Consider the following 20,679-nt stretch of genomic DNA (forward strand, 5'->3'; position numbering starts at 1 on the left):
AAGGGTAGAGCCGTCCCCTTGGGACTTAGGGAGTTAGATTTATTTCAGAAAATCATTTTGTTGTAAAGCAGGGAAATAGACTGAATGAATGAATGAAGTAAATGTCACTCCAACCAAAAACTGGGCTTGGAGTTACTTTACTAAAATGACCGACGCGCAGGAGAGAGAATTAAGGAGTCGGTGGGGAAGACGGCTGTGGGAAGACGCAGGTATGACAGGTGAGACCCTGCTCTCCATCCTTGGTGACGTCAGCCTGTTTTTGGAAACACGGATTTTATAGGGAAGGACAGAATTGGTGGCTGGAGTCTGAGGGTGGCATTTAAAACAAGCTCAAGTTCTTGTCCCCGAGCAGGAGGGAGTGAGCTGACATTTTGTCTTCTAAAATCCCCTCTTCTGAAATAGAAAGTTCTGGCTCATTGAGTTGTCCTGCCAAGAGTAACAGTGACCTGCCCAGTGGTGATGTGTTGGGGCTTTTTTCTCAGTGCTTGCATTGCTAAGAGGAATGCGCACAAACAAGGTTTACGGACAACAGACCCAGTTCCGTGTGAGCCTTGAACTTAATAAAACAGTGTTATATACAAGCTTCAATTACTAATGTCTCTTATTAAACTCTCTGGTCAATGCTGGAAACATCCTGAAAATGTGTCCAAGGTCAAGGCCTTAAATCTACCCCCGATCATTCATTCATTCATTCATTCAGTAAATGTCTAGTGAGTTCTTCCTACGTGCCAGGCTCTTCACACACAAAGTCCTGCCCTCCTGACACGCTGGGACCACAGACAAGGCAGTCCCATAGTACAGAACTCTGTGGTGCAGGTTCTGATCAAAGTATGAGCAGAGTGTTAGAATGCAGAGCACGAGCAAGCAGAGTAGGGAAGGGAGTGAGGTAAACTTCCTAGAGGAAGTGACGCCAGAGCTGGGTTTTAAAGGATGAGTAGGAGTGCGTTAGACCGGTTCTCAGACTTCGCTGTGTGTACAGATTATACAGATTGCCTGGGGGAGGTGTTGAAATGCAGATTCTGATTCTGTAGTTCTGGGGCAGGGCCTGGGGTTCTGTATTTCTTGCAAGAGCCGCATGATAGGAGCCAGGAATCTGGTGATGGAGGAAAGAAACATCCAGGCAGCAGGACCAGGAGGAACACAGGCATGGGGCTTGAAACAGCCTCCTGCGTCCTGCGGCCGGTAAGCCATGAGAGGAAAGGTATAGGCAGAAGCAGGTCAGGAAGACCTCGCAGGCGTGCATGGCCAAAGCCCCAGAAGAGAGAGACTCCAGGAAGAAACGCGCTTTCCTGGGAAACATCTACACGCACCACCAGCCCCACAGAGCAGTCTGGCCGTAACGGGTACTTTAGGAAGCGGCTATTCCCTATGCAGAGAACTGGTTGTGCGTGAGCTGGGCCCTCCAGCCAGACTCCTCCTGGCCGGGGGGCGGGCAAAGAAGGGTTTGCCCTGGGACTGTCTCCGGAGCCTGACATGCCATTTTCCTTCCAGATTAAGGAGCTCACGGGCAATCTCAGCAGAAACTCTCCATCTTCCAGCCTGTCGCCTGGCTCGGGGGGCACAGACTCCGACTCTTCCTTCCCACCCACGCCCACCGCAGAGAGGAGCCTAGCGGTAGCAGTGAAGGATCAGAGGAAGGCCATCAGGACCCTGCTGGCATGGGTGCAGAGGAAGACAAGGAAGTAAGCCCTCACGCCCTGTCTCCCGCCCAGCACATGCTGTCATCAGGCCAAGGGCAGTGGCGGGGGGGGGGGCTTCTTTGGGGAGTGGGGCAGAGGAAGGGGGTTTCAGCATGTGTTAATGTACACACCTGTTGCCTCCTAGAGGCTCTAAGAGCAGGGAGCGCTGTGCATCTGCAGTTTCTGCACACGCAGAGCTGCATTTGCAGAGTGCTTGGTTTGCAGAAAAAATGACAGGAAGATTGGAATACAAATCAAAGGGGCTTTGCCCCGTTTAATGCCAAAGTGAGAAAGACTCTTGGATCCTCATGATGGGTGCGTATCCACTGCTAAGCTTCAGGGGCTCTTTCAGAGTCTGTACCAACTTAAACACTAGGAACAGTAAAGGCTGTATCATGCTCTGTTAGGTGTGACCTTGCCAAAACCGAGACAGGTGACCCAGAGCAAAGGTCCTAGGGTAGCTGGGTGACCCCGTGCCAGCAGGTTGGGGCTCTCTGCAATTTTGCATCAGGCTTTTACTGGCAGCCAGCTGACGGCTCTTGGGGCCCCTGGGCAGTGAACCCTGGATGGGGATAGCTGGAAAGTTAGGTCACCTGTGATAAGAGCCACGCCCCTGCGGGGACACACAGAGACCTGGTGCCCTCCTGGTACATCACAGCGACGCCCGCAAGACGGTAACTTACCCACCTTCCGGGACCGTGAGGATTAAGTGACGCAAGCTCATGAAAGCGCCTTGCACGGTCCTATAGCACTTAACAAGCATTCGTCGGGCCCCTTCTCCCCGCTCAATGGAAATAAAAGAGAAAAGAAAAAAGAAGAGAAGAGAGTTGGATCTTCGGGTTTGGGCTGAGGGGTCGGGCATGATAGAGTCGGTGAACACTAACAACGCTCAGAGGTGGTTTAAAATAAATCAGCCGAAGGAGAGCTCAGTGCCAGGAGATGGGGTGACAGTCAAGCTTTCATGTCCACGGGATGGTGGACCGGGTCTGTGTCTGTATCATGGCAGTGGCCGCCATCTCTACCTTATACCACCCCCACGGGGGAGCCTCTGGAGAAATCCAGGTGAGGTCAATGGCTCAGTAGTTTCCCACCAATGTCAGGGTCTCGCTTCTGGCGGTTGACTCGAGACAGAAGGCATGCAAGGGAAGCCAGACAGGCAGTATGGGAGCTCTCTGTACCCACTTTTCCAGCTTCTTAGCAATCTCAAGCGATTTCTAAATGAAACTCTCTTTTCAGAGAGGTCAGTGACCACAGTTGGGAGATGGATGGTGTCTTGGGATGGATCCTAAAGGAAATTAGTGCCTGGCAGGACTCTCTCTCTCTGTCCCTCATGTGTAGATGGTTGATGTTTTTGATAGGAATAATGACAATGGCTGCCACTTACTTGGTGGCTTGTGTGTGCCACGTGGGCAAAACCTAACGCTTCCCCCAACAGCCGCCAAGGGGTCAACATGAGACGATCCCCATTTTACAACTGAGGAGCTGGAGGATTAGAGGATCCAGGATTCGCCGCAGCGGGGCTGCACCCCTGGCAATGCACAGGGGGCAGCCAGGCTGTGACCTTGGGTGTTAACTGCATGCCCTGACTGGCTATTGCGACCCTCACTGCAGCTTGCACAGTGTGCAGAGTCGCTCCTTTACGTGTCTGGGAATCTAAGAGCATAAGCTCCTATATTTGGCATCTCAGTGCAAATTATACCTTTCTCTTCTATTATTCTAGATTATTCTAACATTATTCTGTTTCCCTGGAAATGGAGATCTGGGTGGTTTGGCACCGCTCTCCCGGGTCCCAGGGCCTCGCGAATCGGCATCTCAGGGGGCTCCGAGGCCTGTGAGGCTGCCACGTGTGGGCTCCTCGCCGGGGAGGGGCGTGCCTGTCCTGACCCACAGCGTGGCCGGCGTGGCCGCTTTGCTGCAGGTATGGCGTGGCGGTGCAGGACTTTGCCGGCAGCTGGAGAAGCGGGATGGCCTTCCTGGCAGTGATCAAGGCCATCGACCCCAGCCTGGTGGACATGAAGCAGGCCCTGGAAGACTCCATGCGGGAGAACCTGGAGAAGGCTTTCAGCATCGCACACGAGGCCCTCCACATCCCCAGGCTCCTGGAGCCAGAAGGTAGCGCTCATTCTCTCTCTCTCTTTTTTTGCTTGTTAACAATTTTTGTGACATAAGATGTAGACAAATTTGGAAAATACAGAAAAATCTAATGAAGACATGTTTATATTTCCCATATCCCCGCCCCTTAGTATTTTTCCGCACATCTCATTACTTTTTTATATATATAATTGAGATCATTTGGTGCATGTATACAAGTGACCCTTGAACAACATGGGGGGGTGGGTGTAGGGGTGCTGACTGGCCCATCATACTTGGAAATCCACGGGTCACTTCTGACCCCCCAGAAACGTGACTGCCAGTAGCCTACTACTGACTAGAAGCCTTGCTGAGAGCACGAACAGTTAATTAACACATTCTGCACGTTATATAAATTTTGCGCCGTGTTCTTACGGTAAAGTAAGCCAGAGAAAGAAAATGTTACTAAGGAAAACATAAGGAAGAGACAATACATTTATAGGACTGTACTGTGTTTTTTGGGGGGAAAAAAAAATCTGCGTGTGAGCGGCCCCGCCCAGCTCAAACCCGAGTCGTTCCAGGGTCAGCTGTGATTTTATATTTTACTTTTTGTAATTAAGTTTTTTATTTTAATGCAGCATAGTTACCATACGGTGTTGTATTCGTTTCAGGTGTACAGTCTAGTGATTCAGCAGTTCTGTATATTGCTCAGTGCTCCTCGTGATAACCGTGCTCTCCGTCCCCACTGCCTGTCTTTTGCTTTTTTTACTTAGCGTTGTCATTATGACAGCTGCGCTGTGCCTGTTGCTGTCATGTCTCTGTTATCCGTTTCTATACAGTGGCCTAGCTCATGGGCATACCAAAAGTCTCCGTAGGTCTCCTACCCCCGGGGGACACTGAGGTTGTTTGGGAAATAGTCACTTTTATACATAGCCTGCAGTGACCATCTTACTGAACGGACCTCAGCGGGCGGGCGTCCCACAGGATGTCCTCTGGGACCAGACGCCGCCTGGGGAATGCCGGACTTGGAAAGTGAGCACCCTTCTAAGGTGTTTGGCTGTCTGTCAGGTTGCTTTCCTCGTGGCTGGGGCTGATTTGGGACTCCCTCCAGCAGAGAGGAAGGGTCCTGACTCAGCGGACTCCCGGATGGGCCGGCAGTGAACAGGCTGCTCCTGGGGTGGGGGGAGCAGGAGGAGGTGGGAATTCGGCAGGAAATAATGGGACAGCCTAGGGAACGAGGAATTCTGGATTCTTCGGCATCCCAGCTCTGCTGTCCATCAGCCAGATGTGAGACTATAGTCAAGTGATTCATCCCCTCTGGGTCTCAATTTCCTCAAATACAAAACAAAGAGAAGAAAAAAACCTCAAAGTTCTTGGGGGCTCTTCACCATGAAGCATTCCTTGATCGTGTTTAAACACCACACGATTGCCGTCCTTCTAACTCCTGTGTCTCTCTTGACAGACATCATGGTTGACACGCCAGACGAGCAGTCTATCGTGACTTACGTGGCACAGTTTCTGGAACATTTCCCGGAGCTGGAAGCCGTATGTTTGTTTCCCTTACCTTTAATATAGAAAGCGTACATTCGCATCTGCTGGCATCACACAAAGCTGGGGTTCAGGCCGCGTTGCTCTGTGCAACAAGCAGGGATAGTCAAAATTGGATCTCAAGTCCCTTGAGCGTTGCCTTGGCACATTTTAATTTCAGAATCATAGGTAAGGTTTATGTTTAAAAGCAGGATGGCAAATTGGCTAGCCATACCTCTTACAGACGTCTTCCCATACCAGACTTCACTGAGATTGTCAACGGTGCTCTCTTGTCACGTGGATTGGTGACCTGATCCTCTAGGCGTTCGATGGAACATTTTAGCAGTTTATCAGATTTTATCAGATAAAAAAGACAATGACCGACTGTTCAGAAGCACACCCTCTTATTTTCAGAATCCCAGATTATACTTGGAACAAAATCAGACCTTTCAGAAGTTATCACAGCTCTACTGAACTTGCACCCACCCCACGCCTAACCTTGAGATGATAATAGTGATGGCAACAATGTAACAGTAAATCGCTGTTGAATTCACTGGTAATTTACTAGACACACTCAAGGGGACTCAGCAGTAAGCTGGATGGATGAGGTCCCTGACCTGGTACAGCTTTGTTCTACTAGATAAACCAGTTAACAAGTGAGCAAACACATTCTAGTGGTTCAGGTGGTGGTTAAGTACTAGACAGAAGCAGAGTAAGCATGAGAAGCCGATGCTGACGGGGAGCAGAGCCGCACTTAGAGCTGGAGGCTGGTCAGATCGGTGCCCTGCGCGTCTCCAGGCTGGCTGCCCCTCCCGCCCGACATGGCTCTGTGTGTTACAGATGAGGATACAGATGGTCAGAGAAGCTCAAAGACCACCCCAGGATCACGGCTACTGAGAGACCCCAGGTCTCTGTGACTCCTCAGTTCAGGCTCTTAGATTCCCTGACAACATGTGGCTGAAACTGAGGCCCCATTTTGTGCACCTCCAAAGAGCCAGATGGGGTGGTCCTGTGCTGTGGCTCGGCTCTCATTCCATTCGCTTTCTGTGCGTCTGTGTTTCCCCCGTCCCTGCACCACAGATCACTCCCCAAGGTGCCTAAAAGGAATTCCTTGGGCTGGAATGGCAGTTCTGCCACTTAAAGCTGTGCAACCTTGAGCTGCTTACTTAACGTCTCTGATACATGTCATCAGTGAAATGAAAATAGTACCCACATGGCAGAGTTGCGTGAAGAATAAATTGATGGTATAAAGTACCCAGTCTTCTGCCTGCCAGACAGTTGATGCTCAGCAAAGGGTGGTGATTGTGACTGTTTTGTAATTCCGTCTTCTCTGCCCATGACTAAATTCTGAGATGCTAGGCACCAGAGCCTTTAAGCACCTGAGCTCTTAAGCTGTAGGCAGAGTCTGAAATCAACTGAATCTTACGGTAACCGTGTGAGTCGAGGTCATAGCCAAGATTCAGCAAATCTGACACTTGGACCTCCCCAGCGCTGGGGTCGGAGACTGGGGCTAGAAGGAAAGAGATTGAATGAGATAAGATACCTGGAGAGAGTGGTCCTTGTTCACAGAACACAGCACATTACTGCAGAACTGATCAAATACATCCTCAAGGGAATACAGGTGGGAAGTCCCAGCCGATCTAGACACTCACTCAATGGTCCCTTAACCATTCAGCTGAATGTAATTCATCTTCCTAAACCTTGGGTCTGGCTCAGCCATGTGCCAGACACCGTGTCTAGCTTTGTGGCCCAACATATGGTTTCTTTGAGTAAATGGATCACATGCACTTGGAAAGAAGGTGTCTTAGGCAGTGAAAAATTGGACATTTTTTGAATACTGATTGGATAGAGTTGCTTACTCTGCTCTTCTAGTATTGTGTACACTTACTGATTTTTTTCCCCCGTCAACTAGTGTGAGGGGAAAATGTTAAAAATCTCCAACTTTTAATGGTTGTGGATAGGTTTCTCTTAGTTCCGTTAGTTTTCGCTTTCTGATGTTGAAGCTGTGCTATAAACGCACACACATTTAGGATTGTTGTTTGTTTCCAATGCCTTGATCATTGGCTTTTTGTGCTGTTTTGGTCTTTGTCTCAAAGCAATACTTTGTTTGATAGGAATATAACCATACTGGCTTTCTTATGATTAGTGTTTACATGATCTACCTTTTTTCTTTTTCCCATCTTTCCTTTCCAGTGTATGTGTGCTTATAGTTAAAGCAGGTCCTTGTAAAAACAGTTAGGTTGTCTTTTTTATCTGTTCTCACAAGAGTTAGTGAGTCATTTTATTAGTGTGTTTCTCAACTATTGACATAGATTTAATCTACCATTATTGTTTTTCATTGGTCCTGTCTGTTCTGTGCTCCTTGGTCCTTCCTAACTTTTTTATTATTATTATTTGATTTTTGTTTTGTTTCCATTTTATCTCCTCTGTTGGCTTTTTGACCACATCTCCTTGTTTTATCTTTGCAGTAGCTTCTCTAGGGATTATAATACACATCTTGAATCTACTTTAGTCGGCCTTGAATTGTTATATTGCTTTGAGTAAAATGCATATTGTATACATTTTTAAGTATGTAACAATGTAATTCCATTCACTTCTCTGTTCCTTTGGGCTATTACTGTCATTTACTTTACTTCTATATGTGCTTTAACCCCTGGTGCTTTGTTATTGTTGCTGCTTTAAATAGGAGACTTTTTAAGAAAAGTTTTGGTTTTTTTTTAAAGGTTTTATTTATTTATTTGACAGACAAAGATCACAAGTAGGCAGAGAAGCAGGCAGAGAGAGAGGAGGAACCAGGCTCCCTGCTGAGCAGAGGCCTGATGCAGGGCTCCATCCCAGGAACCTGGGATCATGACCTGAGCCGAAGGCAGAGGCTTTAACCCACTAAGCCACCCAGGCACCCTAAGAAAAGTTTTTAAATAGTCTTTTATGTTGACCATATATTCACCATGGGGTGCTTTGTAGTCGCTCCTTCAGATCCAGGCTTTCGTCTATGGTCCTTTCCCTTCAGCCTGGAGAACTATCTCTGTATTTCTTGTCGTCCTGCTTACTTTTGGAGCCTTTTAATTTGCTAGTTCTAACCCTGGGTCATATTGGAGTCTACTTCTAATGATTGTCATTTCTCTTGACTGTGGATCTCATTTTCCTGCTTCTCTGTGTCTTAAAATGTTATATTTTATGCTAGACCTGGTATAAGAAAGAACAGTAGAGACTGAGATAGCCAACATTTTTACCCCAGAGACATGTAGCCTTTTCCCAAACAAGGACCTAGTTGAGTAGCTGATAGTTTTGACCTTTTCAAGAGTCACTAACGGCTCCATTGCAGTTTCACTTAATGTCAGCCATCTGGTTTCCAATGATTTTAGGATGAAGTCAGTTGACTCTCTCCACCAGTATGCCAGGAGCCAGTACCACTAAGATGGCTCTCTGCTGTCCACCCCTGCTCTCAGCTGCTTCTTAGCAAAAGTCCCCGTGTGGAAGAAATAGTCTATGAAGACAATTGGTTTTGCATTTGGGGCCCCTCCACATTTAATCTCTCACACTGGCCCCTGCAATCAATTAAGATTCAGCTAATCTTTCCTTAGCCTGAGTAGGCTCACTCTCTTAGCCATGCTCAGACTAGGTAATGGCCCACCCATGTAAAGTAGCTGAGACTCACTTAGGAAGGGCTGGTCCTTTTCTGGAGTTCAGTTCTTTGAGATCTCTTTGCACCCATAGCTTTTAAAAATACATTATTTTGGGGCACCTGGGTGGCTCGGGGTTAAAGCCTCTGTCTTCAGCTCAGGTCATGATCCCAGGGTCCTGGGATCGAGCTCTGCATCGGGCTTTCTGCTCACAGGGAGCTGAGCTGCTTCCTCCTCTCTCCCTGCCTGCCTCTCTGCCTACTTGTGATCTCTGCCAAATAAATAAATAAAATCTTTTAAAAATTTTTTAAAAATATGTTATTTTGACCTTCTCTGGTGTTTTCACATTTCAGCAAGAGCAACTATTAGCATCTCTCCATGAGAACGCTTTGCATTAGTTCTGAAGTGGCTTTTTCCATGTTGGTCTTTGTTTTGTGAAAATGGAATATACATTGTACTTCAGCGCTTCTGATTTTTATGTTGCCCTGTTTCTTCGCAGGAAGATTTCATGGATTCAGATAAAGAAGCCCCTATCGAATCCACCTTTGTCCGCATCAAAGAAACTCCCTCTGAACAGGAGAGCACAGTGCTCCTTCTGACTGAAAACGGGGAGCGAGCCTACACTGTTAACCATGAAGCCAGCCAACCACCACCCTCCAAAGTCTTTGTCTGTGACAAGCCCGAGAGCGAGAAAGAATGCTTCCTCAGTGGTGTGCCCAGCCATGCACTGTCAGACAGCTCCCCCGAGTTCACGCCCCAGATCATTGACCAGGCCCTCCAAGGGGTCCCAGGTAAGGCCAGCAGCACCAATGACCCACCTCCAGAATCTTCCATTTTATCATCCAGAAAGGACAGCCGGAGGTCCAACTCTTTACCCATCAAGAAAACTGTGCACTTCGAGGCTGACACCTACAAGGATGCTTCCTGCAGTAAGGACCCTTTCTACAGTCAAGACCTTCGCTTTGAAGGGAGCCCAAGAGGGACAAAGGATTCATTGCCAAAGCAGGATGGGTACAACCTGGCAGTTGAGACTGCTGAGGAAAAGCCAAAACAGGAGGTTCCAAAAGGTTCGGAAGCAGCCTCTGATGAGTCCCCAGGTGACATCTCTTTGCTGGACGGTAAGGTCAATCATTCGCAGACTGCCCAGAGTTCTCCCTCCTGGAACGGGGAGCCAGAGGGTGCGGCCAGCCCCAGGGAGGAGAGTTGTCCGCTTTCACCCTTTGGGGACAACACTGTTATGGCTGATTCCTTGGAGATCAAGGTCAAGCTGCTGACCGTAGAAGCTATGAGTAACGAAGACTATTATGAAGATGTTCCTTTAAAAGCCTCTACATTTAACAACGACCTCATAGATTTTGCCTCAACCAGCCAGGCTTTCAAGGAGGTTCCTTGGCCTCATGAGAAAAAACCAGCAGAGGATGAGGTTTTGGAGAATCAGTCTGAGAAACTGGGGAAGAGGAGAAGTAAGTCTGCGCACCAGAGGAAAGGTTCGGATGAGTCCCCGGAGAGGCCCAGTAAGCTTGAACCTCACAAGGACCCCAGGCAAGAAGACCAAAGCCATTCTCTGGCCCCAGGAGAGGCGCCTGCTGATAAGAAGCCGGAGGTGTACGAGAAGCCCAAGCGGAAGTCCACACGCCGCCATCTGGACGAGGACGAAGGGGAGGTTTTGGGGCTGCAGGGGCCGGAAGGGGAGGCGCCCTCTGAGCCTCCGAGCAGCAGCGTCAGCCTGGAGACCCTGCACAGTCGCAGCGAGGTGGGCCTGGACTTCAAGCCCTCCCCGCCGCTGTCCAAGGTCTCCGTCATCCCCCACGAGCTATTCTACTACCCGCACTATGAGGTGCCCCTGGCTGCGGTTCTGGAGGCTTATGCAGAGGGCGCGGAGGACTTGAAAAACGAAGACCTGGATCTGGAGGAGCCGGATGGCTATCTGTGTGATGTGGCGGCCAGGGACGAGGCCGAGGACGCCGAGGAGGCCGAGGAGACTGAGGAGGCCGAGGAGGTCGAGGAGGCCGAGGTGTCTCAGAGCAGCTGCAGCTTCTCAGGGCTGGGCGAGGATGTCCCCGAGGCCAGGTTCCCCGCAGTGCCATGTCCCACTGCGGGTGTGGAGAACACCAGACTGACCTCAGAACCTGCCGACCTGTCCCCACCAGATGACCACCAGCAAGGGGAGGCCGAAGACAGTTCCCATGTGGAGAACCAGCAGGTACTTGATCGTGGGTTCGGGAACCCTGGGCCCTACATGAGGACTCTGCCCTTCTCCCTCCACAAAATAGAGAAGGAGAAGATTCCCTCGTGGGCAGCCCAGGCCAGAATTTAAGGAGGCGCTCGCTCAGGCTCGGGCAAGGACGGGGCTGGCGCCCTTCAGCACTCCTGAGATTTGTACGTCAGGTGCCTCCCTGGCCTCCCCATAGCCCTGGCCCTCCACCCAAGGGGGCCGAGGGGATGGAATGAGGTCATGTTTGAGGGCCAAGGGTAGTGGTAGCCATGATCACGGTCAGTGCCACTCATAGCCAAGTCTAGTGCACGCTCAGTGAACCTGAGCCCCGCCTCCTGCAGCAGTCTGAGGAAACCCAGTGCGCTCACACTTGACTCTGGCCTTGAGTTTTGAAAATTGCCTGTTGGTACATTATCTGCTTACAAGCGGGGGACACGCACTTCAGAGTTCTAGCAGCGGGGCATACACTCAGCCACCACTTGGTATCCCCATTTGCCTGGCCCAGCAGCTTGAGGGGCTACCGGCATGGGTTATGAAAGGGTACAGGGGGCCCTGAGCTGCTGTTCCTCTCAGTCCTCTCCCTTCCCTCCCCTCCAGCCAAGCCAGCCTTCCCCCAAGCTCCCAGGCACTCCACACTCTGCTCTGCCTCCCTCAGCTTCGCTTGGCAAACACTGATGGCCCCTTCAAAGCCCAGTGTCAGTGACACCTCCTCCTAGGAGCCTTCCTAGGTTCTCCGCAGGCAGAACAGTTGCTTTCTCCTCTGTAGCCAGCAACGCATGACAGCTCTCGAGTCTTCTGCTAGCCTGGTGTGGTAAGTTGTGATTTTCTGTCCCAGCAGAAGAGTGAGCATTTGAATCTTCAGACTCTAGAGAGCATCCTGGGAGGGCTTGACGTGCAGGAAACAAAGGTGGCTGGATTGCATGATGGCTTGGGGGGGTGTAAGGCGACACACATAGGGTCAAGTCAAAGGCCAAGATAAAGATGACACTCTGGCTTGCAGCAGGGGAGAGTCAAGGCTGAGGGAGGGGCTGAAAGGCACTCAGGGGAATGAGAAATCCTTGCACGAGGGCTTCCAGAGAAAGGGACACTCCCAGTAGCCCCACAAAAGACCCGTAGGATTTAGATGGGCCAGAAGGGGTGGCTTGGTCTTCTGGGTTCGCCAATCCCAGAGAACGCACTGGGTGGAGCAGAATTCTCCGACAGGGACAACCTAGAAGCCAGCACGGCAGGACCGATGCTGTGTCTGTGTTTGGAGAGAGAAGGGAGTGGGGGAGTCCCGCAGGTACCCGGACCCATCTGCCACCTACCCCTTCTGCCTCCCAGGGTGAGGAACCCGGGCCCAGCACCCCCCCCCCCCGCCACCTGCCGTCTGCTGACTTGCTGAAGACCAGATCTTGGGGTCCCCAGGCTGGGGACCATGACAACAACTACAGCAATTCTCGGGACTGTTAAGGGACAGAAGATCTTTTAGGACAGAAGAAAGGGGACTGAGTGGGTGACAGGAAGAAAGACTAATTTTCATCTCTTCCCGTCTCTACTATTTAAAATGGCTTCTTAGCAGCTCCCTTCCTCCCCCGGGGCGGACTGAATGTCGCTGCGGCCATGCAGACCTGTCCTTCTGCTTTACAAAGACAGAAGTTCTTTGCCAGGAGCAGGTGGTGCGGGTGCATGTGCCCAGCACGTGGACAGGTGATCTGGGGTGTAGCTGGACGAGTCCTGGGCTGGGAATGGAATTGGGAGACGTAGATTAGACTCTACCGTACACTGATCTCAGCACGACCCTTGGGGAGAGCTTCTGTTCCTGGATCCAATGGGCCACCATTTCCGTTTCTGGGCTCTGACCTGCCTCCCATGGCACTCGCCCCTCCCATGAGAGGGAGCACATGCTCCCCCCAAGCACACCTGGTCCTTGGTGTGCCTTTGGTGGCACACATGGGGTCGCAGTAGTCCCAGGGAGGGGGGGCTGGCTTGGGGCCCAGGAGGACAGGTGAGGCCTGGGAGTCTCGCCTCCTGTCAGACAAGATGACACAGGAACATTTCTCGGATACCTGGGCCTCTTTTTAAAAAAAAAAAAAAAAAAAGTAAAGTCTTCCAAGAAGACTAGAACATGGAAAGTTTCTTCCAGTCTTAAAAAAAATGTCCTCTTCTCATTTCACCTTTCAGAAAAGGTAGTGTTGGCCCCTGATCCCAGAGAAGGAACTGGCATTTCCAAATTACTGGGAGTGGTTTTTTTTAGTTCCTGCAAGGACCTTTGTTCTCCTGGACTAGCTCGGCTAATCCCCCACTTCCCATACCTGTTGAGCGGGTTCTTCCAGCCCCTGAAGGGACTCTTTTTTTTTTTTTTTTTAATTTTGTTATGTCCATCATGGTACAATATGTCAGTAGTTTTTGATGCAGTATTCCAAGATTCACGGTTTACATGTAACACCCAGGGAGAGCGGGCTTCAGCAACCCCCAGGCTTCTTGGCTTCCTTTTTTTTTTTTTTTTAAGATTTTATTTATTAATTGAACAGAGAGAGAGCATACACAAGCAGGGGGAGGGGCAGGCAGAGGGAGAGGGAAAAGCAGGCTCCCCACTGAGCAGGGAGCCCCAGGCAAGGCTAAATCCCAGGACCCCTGCAATCATGACCTGAGCCAAAAGCAGACCCTTAACCTACTGAGCCACCCAGGCGCCACCCAAGCACCGCTGCTTCTCGGCTTCTTAACTTCCCTCTGGAGCGTTGCTGATGGGCTCCGGATTTGCCCACTGCGGACAGCTGTCAAAGAATCTTCCTCATCAAAGAAATGCTAGATATGTTGCCCTGTGAGCCACCAAAGGCACAGTGCAGCTGTCATCCCACGAGCTATGGGTTTGTGTCTGTGGGCAACTCTCCCAGCTCAGGGGCCCCCTTTGCATCTGGTGGTCCACGTGGCTTCCCCGATCCGCTCCTCTGTTTAAGCAGATGATGGTTGCGTATAGGGCCCCACATGGCCCACTGTACGGGGCAGCCTTCATGGGAAACACTGTGGTGTAGTGAGAAAAGACTGATATTGATTATACCCATCAGACAAGGAGACTGAGGCAAGAGAAAGTCGATTGGGTAAAGCTAACTCACTCAGCCGGGATGTGAAAGCAGGTCTGAGTGGCTCTGAAACCCATGCTGTTTTTACAATCTCTGGCCTTTGCCCTCTGCCCAGGGAGCCCGAGTGCGGGTGGGCTTGTCTTCCACGACAGGTCATGCTGGAAGGACTCCCCAGGAGGGGCAGAACTGGAGGGGATGCCCTAGCTTCCTGGACTTGGGGTGGAGTGGAGCGCTGCTGGCGGGGGCGGGGACACCCTGGGCCTCCCAGCATGAAACGCTGACTTGAAACGTTCTGTTGTCTTGTCCTTAAGTCCCAGGAATTCGGAAACCAGGGAAACTTAGCGAACTCTTTAGAAGAAAAGGTAATGGGAGAAACAATCAGCAGTAAAAAAAAGGAGAAAAGGAAGCATGTGGACCACGTAGAAAGTTCCATATTTATAGCACCCGGCAGCGTCCGATCCTCAGAGGACCTAGAAGAAGACCCTGGCGACCACAAAGTCCTCTCCAGGTATCTTGTTACTCTCTCCTTCCCTAGGGACCGAGCTCGAGAGTTGCTCCCTGAACTCTGATTCGAGGACTCAGAGGGGTGCGACTGGGAAACAAGGGAAAGACAGGTTCATACAAAATTCATCTGGCCAATGGGTCATTTGCCAGAATCAGAAAGAGATTCACCCTCATCCCCTCCACCGGGCTGCCCCACCCTGCCCAGAGAGCTGGAAGGACCTGGGCCTGCCTTCTCCCCACTCCGAGGACCTTTGGGGGGCAGCTGGCAGTGGGCAGCAAGATGGCAGAGACCGAGTAGGTGTGGGGCGTGGAACATCACCAACTCAGAGGCTCTGGGGCCTCCCGATAGCCCAGCCCCCGATAGCCACTGTTTGACCTGCCCTGATGCGTTCAGTGTTTCCCATCCGATCCCTCATTGATTCTCACAGCAGCACCCAAGGCGGGTAGGAGGGACTGTGTGTCACCACGGTGGGCACAGAGGCTCTAGGGGGGTGCCGCCCAGCCTGGGGGACGGCAGAGCTAGGGTCTCGGATGCAGACTTGTCAGACTCCGTGACCCACATTCTCTCTTTGGGCCTTCCTGGCCTGTGGTCGGTGAGCCACACTGGCTGCAAAAGGGAAATCATTGAGATCAGCATTTAGGGAGAGAGTGGGGAGAAGCCAGGGCAGGGGGACCCGGAGGAAGGGCTGGCAGGGGTCCTGCTTTCCATCTCCCTTCCGCTCTACTCCTGCACCTGCTCTACAGAGGGTAAAAGGCGGCGAGACGGGAGCCCAGGTGAGGGACAAAACACCGCTGCCCACTTTGCACATGTCTCCAGAATCCCTCTCCCTATAGCGACATGGTCATGACCATCCAGCAGACATCCGTGACTTAGTAGGCAGGTGCCCGGGCTGCCATCTCGTTCCCCCCAGCTCAGGGAGGGGCCACTAGTCATCCAGTTCGGGAGAACTAAGCAGGGCAGCTGGTAGTGCTCCTTGACCAGTCACTCCGGGAAGAGGTCAGCCGCAGTGGTGACGTGGGCACGGCCCCAGCCCCCGGGGGCTCGGGCAAGCGGGAGGGAAAGTGTGCAATGTTCTTTGAGCTCAGCACGGAGGGATAGCGGGGTCTGGATTTGGGGGCGAGGAGAGAAGGCCTCCCGAGTGGAGGAGACAGCCCGAGCCGGTAGCAGGCACACAGGACATGTTAGCTGGATGCAAGGGGGTCAGGAGGAGCAGGAGGAGCCTTGTGCCGATTGAGCGTGTTGGACACCAGCTGCATCTAGCCATGCCCACAAAACCCGTCCCAGGGAAGAGGAGACACAGCGGGTCGGTGTTGGAAGGGGGATGTCATCTTGGTGTGTGTACGGGAAGGAGGCCCAGTTGGCTTTTCCCGGCAAAGATCTGACAGATCTACTTGGAGCGGCGGGCATCACCCCTCCTATCCCACCCCGGGGCAAAGCTGTCGGTACTGCCTTGCATTCTAGCTGCGGTCAGCTCTTAGCAGCCGTTCAGCAGATGGACAGAGGTGCGCTCTTTGGAGGCAATGAGTGAGGAACCCTGGAGCCCCTCCCGTGCACCACGTCATCTCCCCTGCCCCCTGCAATGCAGAGGGGGCCACCGCCCCCTTTGACAACCGAGAAAATGAGCTCAAAAAAGTCAGTGACTGGCCTAAAGCTATCCTGCAGGGGACTGAGCCCCAGGCACTTTCCCTGCCAGACACAGCCTGTTTTCCTGACTGTACCTTGACTTGGTCCCCCCTGGCATTTCCCATTGGTCTAGGCAGAAAGGCCCATTGTCCCAGAGCCTGTGGGACCTCTGGAGGACCTGTCCGTCCAGGCTCATCCGTGTCTGTTCTGGGTCACCTCTGCCTTCCTCCCCAGCCTGCCAAGCCCTTTGGCCTTCATTGAAATCGTTGAATGCCCCCCAAGCTCCTTTGCCTTTGAGGACCCCTTCTGTCCCCTGCACGTTCCCTGACTTCCTTCCCTGGGTTTCGGCTCCACTCCCACTTCCTCCAGGTAGCCTTCTTGGATTGCTCTGGGCTCTTTTTAATCCCCCTTTATCTGTTCTCACAATCCTACTCTCTTTCTTCACAGCATCTCTCAAAACAGCCCTTTCTCCTGTTGTCTGTGTAAGGCTCTGTTTATCATCTGCTGTTCCCTGAGACGGGGAAGCAGCTTCCCGGAGGCAGGGAGGGCGCACAGCCATCCTGGCACTTAGCGCCACGCCTGGCTCACAGCTGGCCTCTAATAAGAACTCTTCTTCGGGTGGATGACGAATGAGTCAGGTTGCTCTCTCAGGCTGTGGTGGGTGGGCTCAGCACCAAGCCCAGTGCCTGGCACACAGTAGGCTCTTGATAATGTCTGGTGAAAGAATGAGGTTCAGGAGGGAAGCCTGACGGTCCTAGAAGACAAAAACCACCTGCAGGAAAACAGGCGGAAAAAGAGAGGGCGGGAGAAGGACAGGGGCCCTTCCTGAAGCAGATGTGCTTTTCTTACTAGAAAATACTATGAGCAGGTCGGGCTTCCCTTCGTCTCGGGGCACTCCCGTGAAGTGGGACAGTGCTGGGTCCCTGACACCTGAGGCTGTCATTTTGTGATACATTTTCGTGATGCATTTTGTCTCGTTCCTGTGCTGGGGAAACTAGCACAGGCTTTGCATTGAGGACACGGACTGAAGTTTCCCAGGGCCACACCCAGAGCCTGGCACATAGTAGGTACTCAATACCTATTAGCTGGAAACATGCCAAGGCAGGGGAAGAGGTTGATGAAGCTTTGGGATGGCAGCAGGCAGGATTACCAAGGCTGCCAGGTATGAATTCCCAGGGAATAAACTCTTGGGTCAGATGCCTTTTTCTTGGAGCCCCAGATGCCACGTGGGAGGTTTGCCTTCAGGAAACAGAGGTGGCTCTCTCTGACACCCAAGCCCTAGTTCTGTCGAGCGGCAAGACGGGGCCCTTGGGACCTGGAGTATACTGTTCTTACCACCAGCCCTGCAGCTCCACGAAGTAGCTGGGGAAGGAATGATGACCCATTTTACAGATGAGGAAAACTGATCAGAGACCTACAATATGTGACTAAGATGGCCAATTAATCAGGAGCCCAGGCTGCTTGGCTGGGTATCTTTTGCCTCAGCCCCGTGTGAACCAGCTCTAGTAGATGATCAGACATACATCAGCCTCAAAGATACAGTCAGGAAATGAGCATCCTCGGGTATGAAAGGAAAAGAGGTGGCACACCCCAGAGCTGGACAGTCAGACAGCAGCGCTCTGCCCAGAAAGGAGCACTAGATAGGGAGTCTGGATGGCCAGTCTCCGCCTGGATCTGATATTAGCAGAAGACCTCCAGCAATTCCCAGATTTTGGGCTGTTTGGAGAAGGGCCTCCCTTCCTTCCCTGAAACCCTGGGACTTTGAAAAATATGTGATCTGCTATTTAAAATTCTTTCTGTTATTTTTGCTTTTTTTTTTTTTTTTTTCCTGTAGATGAGGCCACAGTGTGTCTCTAATACCCATCCCATTATTTGTAAGCACACCCCAACCCAACATATTGGATAAGATTTCCGTTGCTGGGTCCGAAATCCTAGCTTGCCTTAAATCCGCAGGTGGAGGACTCGGGATGGGGGTGACCGGACAGCTGAGCCGCGAAGAGCCCTTGGTGGCAACCAATTCAAAACATGTGTTTGTTTTTCAGGACTAGTCACAGTGACTCCAGCATTTACATTCGACGACATACTAACAGGTCTTTGGAATCGGTTAGTATGTGAATTTCTTCTTCTGCACGAGCCCTGCTAATCAGTTCAATTCCATCCTTCCTCCTCAGCCCAGAGCTTTGAAATCACTGATGTGCAACAGATAGACTTTTGGATAGAAGAGAAGCAAGTTCAAACCTTGTGGTTAAGCGTAGTCCAGTGGGATGTCCAGTGTGGGCAGTAGGGGGTGTGACTAAATAAAGTGATAAAAAATGATGGTAAAGCCCGAAGGCCTCTTTGTGCACCCAAGACCCCCAACCCTACCCTGGTGCCCACGCCCAGAAAGCCCACCCTCGGAGATATCCGTGCAACACTTTAAGGCAGCAACTCTTAGCATGGGCTGTGTTGGGACCCAGAGCACCGTGGTCTGCACCCCAACTCGGGTGGCGGGTGGTGGTGCCTGTCTGATTCACTAGGCAGGGGTTGGGGGAGAAGGTAGAATGCTGTAGAATTTCAGTTAGCAACTTGATTTGGGAACTGAATGTTTGCAATGTTGAGAACAGTGCTGCATGCTCGGCTTTGTATATTTAAAATCATTTTATTTTCTGTTTCAGAGATTTCATCTTTACTAATTGGGTTGCGGGGGTTTTGTTTATAAATTTCACTGTAGGATCATGTTAGCTATGTTCAGTTGAGGAACGCAGCAGATCTGGATGACAGAAGAAACCGAACGTTAACCAGGTTGGTGTCTTTCCTCGCAAGTTTTGTGGGGTCTATAGATATGTATATTTTTTTCTTTTTCCATGATGCAGTCTACCTTGTGGGGTGGCTCTTCTCCACCTCTCGTTGGTCGATGGCCATAGTCATCACCTGAGCTCGTGCGAGGAGATATCTGGTGCAGAGCACATGAATGGAAACTGGATATAAGCAGGAGGGAGAGTGGAAATTGATGGACACCGGGGGGCGGGGCAGGGTTCAGATAAGGCTTCCGTTTGAAGCCAGATCAGGGTCATGAGCCTATAGCTGCATTTATGCGGTGCAGCAGGGGAGGGGTAGAGTGGGGCAGGAGAGATGTGATGCTGGGTGTGGTCTCCACCCAGTCGCCCCTGACCCCGTGTTCATTCTGTGTCGCCACTGCAGGTACAATACTCAGAAGCTCACTGAGCTGATTTTACAGTTTTATGGCATCAGAGCAGACATGAAGAGGGAGTACAAACATGCCAGGATGTCTATGAAAGTATTTCTTGCTGTTCGAGAACTAGATGACCTAGTCAGATCTTGCTGAATCGCAGCCCGTGTAGAACACAGGAGCCCAGAGAAATCCCCCAAACTCGGGCAATCCGGAGATTCCCCTATCCGTGTTAAAGTTACCGAATCATTTTATTATCTCGATTTTTTTTTTTTTTTTTTAATATTTGCCACGGATTTCGGTTGGCTTGGAAGGACTTAGATTATTGGAGTGGAAAAGCCTCTCTGAATATCACCCAACACCCGTGAGTGTGACCCTTAGAAGCCTGTCTCTCTGGCCAGAGGCAAGACCTGTTTCCCTCCTCTGCCGTAAAATGGAAATATTAATTCATGTTGTCCACCGGGCACGACAGACTCCTTAGGAAAGTAGTGCTTTTCTCTTTCAGGAGATAGAGACTTTGACAATTTAAACTAGAAGGTGAAGAAATGCAGTCATGCTTTCCCAATGTTTTGGAGCATTTATTACCTTTGTAATAAATAGAGTTTAAATCTTTTTTTAAGTTTTAAGAAAGAAAAATTCTGTCCGTTGTCATATGTGAATGAGTTCCCTAGACCAAAAGGCCATGGTTTAACCCCTTGTTGGCCTCGACTCTGCATCAGGACACGGATCAGGGAAGAGGTGGTTTTCCCTCCTCATAATCTCCACTGCCCACCCCAGATGACCCTAAGAAGCTCACACTTGAGTTTTCCATAAATGCAGGTCTAAGCAGAAGCCCCCAACCCCCTTCCGGTCAGATGATACCCCCAGCCCTTTCCTTGGCCGGAACTGGGAGCTGTGGTTGGTCACCACCTCACCCTCGTAGGTTTTATCCACCAAGCCAAAGTGAAACATCACACTGGGACACCCTCTGTAACACAAAAGAAGAAAGACTAGTCAGACCAAAGTCAAGTCTAGTCATTATCTTCAAGGTTCTGTTCCAAAGCCAAAATCCAAAGCCGGGCGGTGGGGGGCGGGGCGTGCCTGTGTCTCCAATGGCTGTTTTTAAATGATCTGTAATCAGGGCACTCTATTCCTTTAGATGACTTATGACGTCCCCTCTGTTAGTGACAGATGGCAGAGTGCCGTCAGTGTCCAGCTCTGCGTTAA

At 51.0% G+C, this 20,679-nt stretch overlaps 2 protein-coding genes across 11 annotated transcripts in view; both read left to right on the forward strand.

Moving 5' to 3' along the window:
- Nucleotides 1-20,679, forward strand: part of SYNE3 (spectrin repeat containing nuclear envelope family member 3) — a 978,380-nt gene that overhangs the window by 234,268 nt on the left and 723,433 nt on the right. The gene's annotated exons all lie outside the window — the stretch shown is intronic.
- Nucleotides 1-20,679, forward strand: part of CLMN (calmin) — a 111,842-nt gene that overhangs the window by 81,089 nt on the left and 10,074 nt on the right. For 2 of the 10 annotated variants that reach the window (XM_082733255.1, XM_082733253.1), the window contains exons 6-13: nucleotides 1,492-1,682; nucleotides 3,598-3,791; nucleotides 5,212-5,294; nucleotides 9,399-11,102; nucleotides 11,953-12,021; nucleotides 14,488-14,684; nucleotides 18,347-18,407; nucleotides 19,015-19,085. In XM_082733255.1, coding sequence (XP_082589381.1) covers nucleotides 1,492-1,682; nucleotides 3,598-3,791; nucleotides 5,212-5,294; nucleotides 9,399-11,102; nucleotides 11,953-12,021; nucleotides 14,488-14,684; nucleotides 18,347-18,407; nucleotides 19,015-19,085 — 2,570 coding nt within the window. Of the gene's footprint in view, nucleotides 1-1,491; nucleotides 1,683-3,597; nucleotides 3,792-5,211; nucleotides 5,295-9,398; nucleotides 11,103-11,952; nucleotides 12,022-14,487; nucleotides 14,685-18,346; nucleotides 18,408-18,958; nucleotides 19,086-19,484; nucleotides 20,082-20,679 lie in introns of those variants that run through there. The other 8 variants (XM_082733260.1, XM_082733259.1, XM_082733258.1 and 5 more) reach the window with 6 other exon arrangements.

Source organism: Mustela nivalis, assembly GCF_964662115.1.
Source record: "Mustela nivalis genome assembly, chromosome: 6".
Lineage (NCBI taxonomy): Eukaryota > Metazoa > Chordata > Mammalia > Carnivora > Mustelidae > Mustela > Mustela nivalis.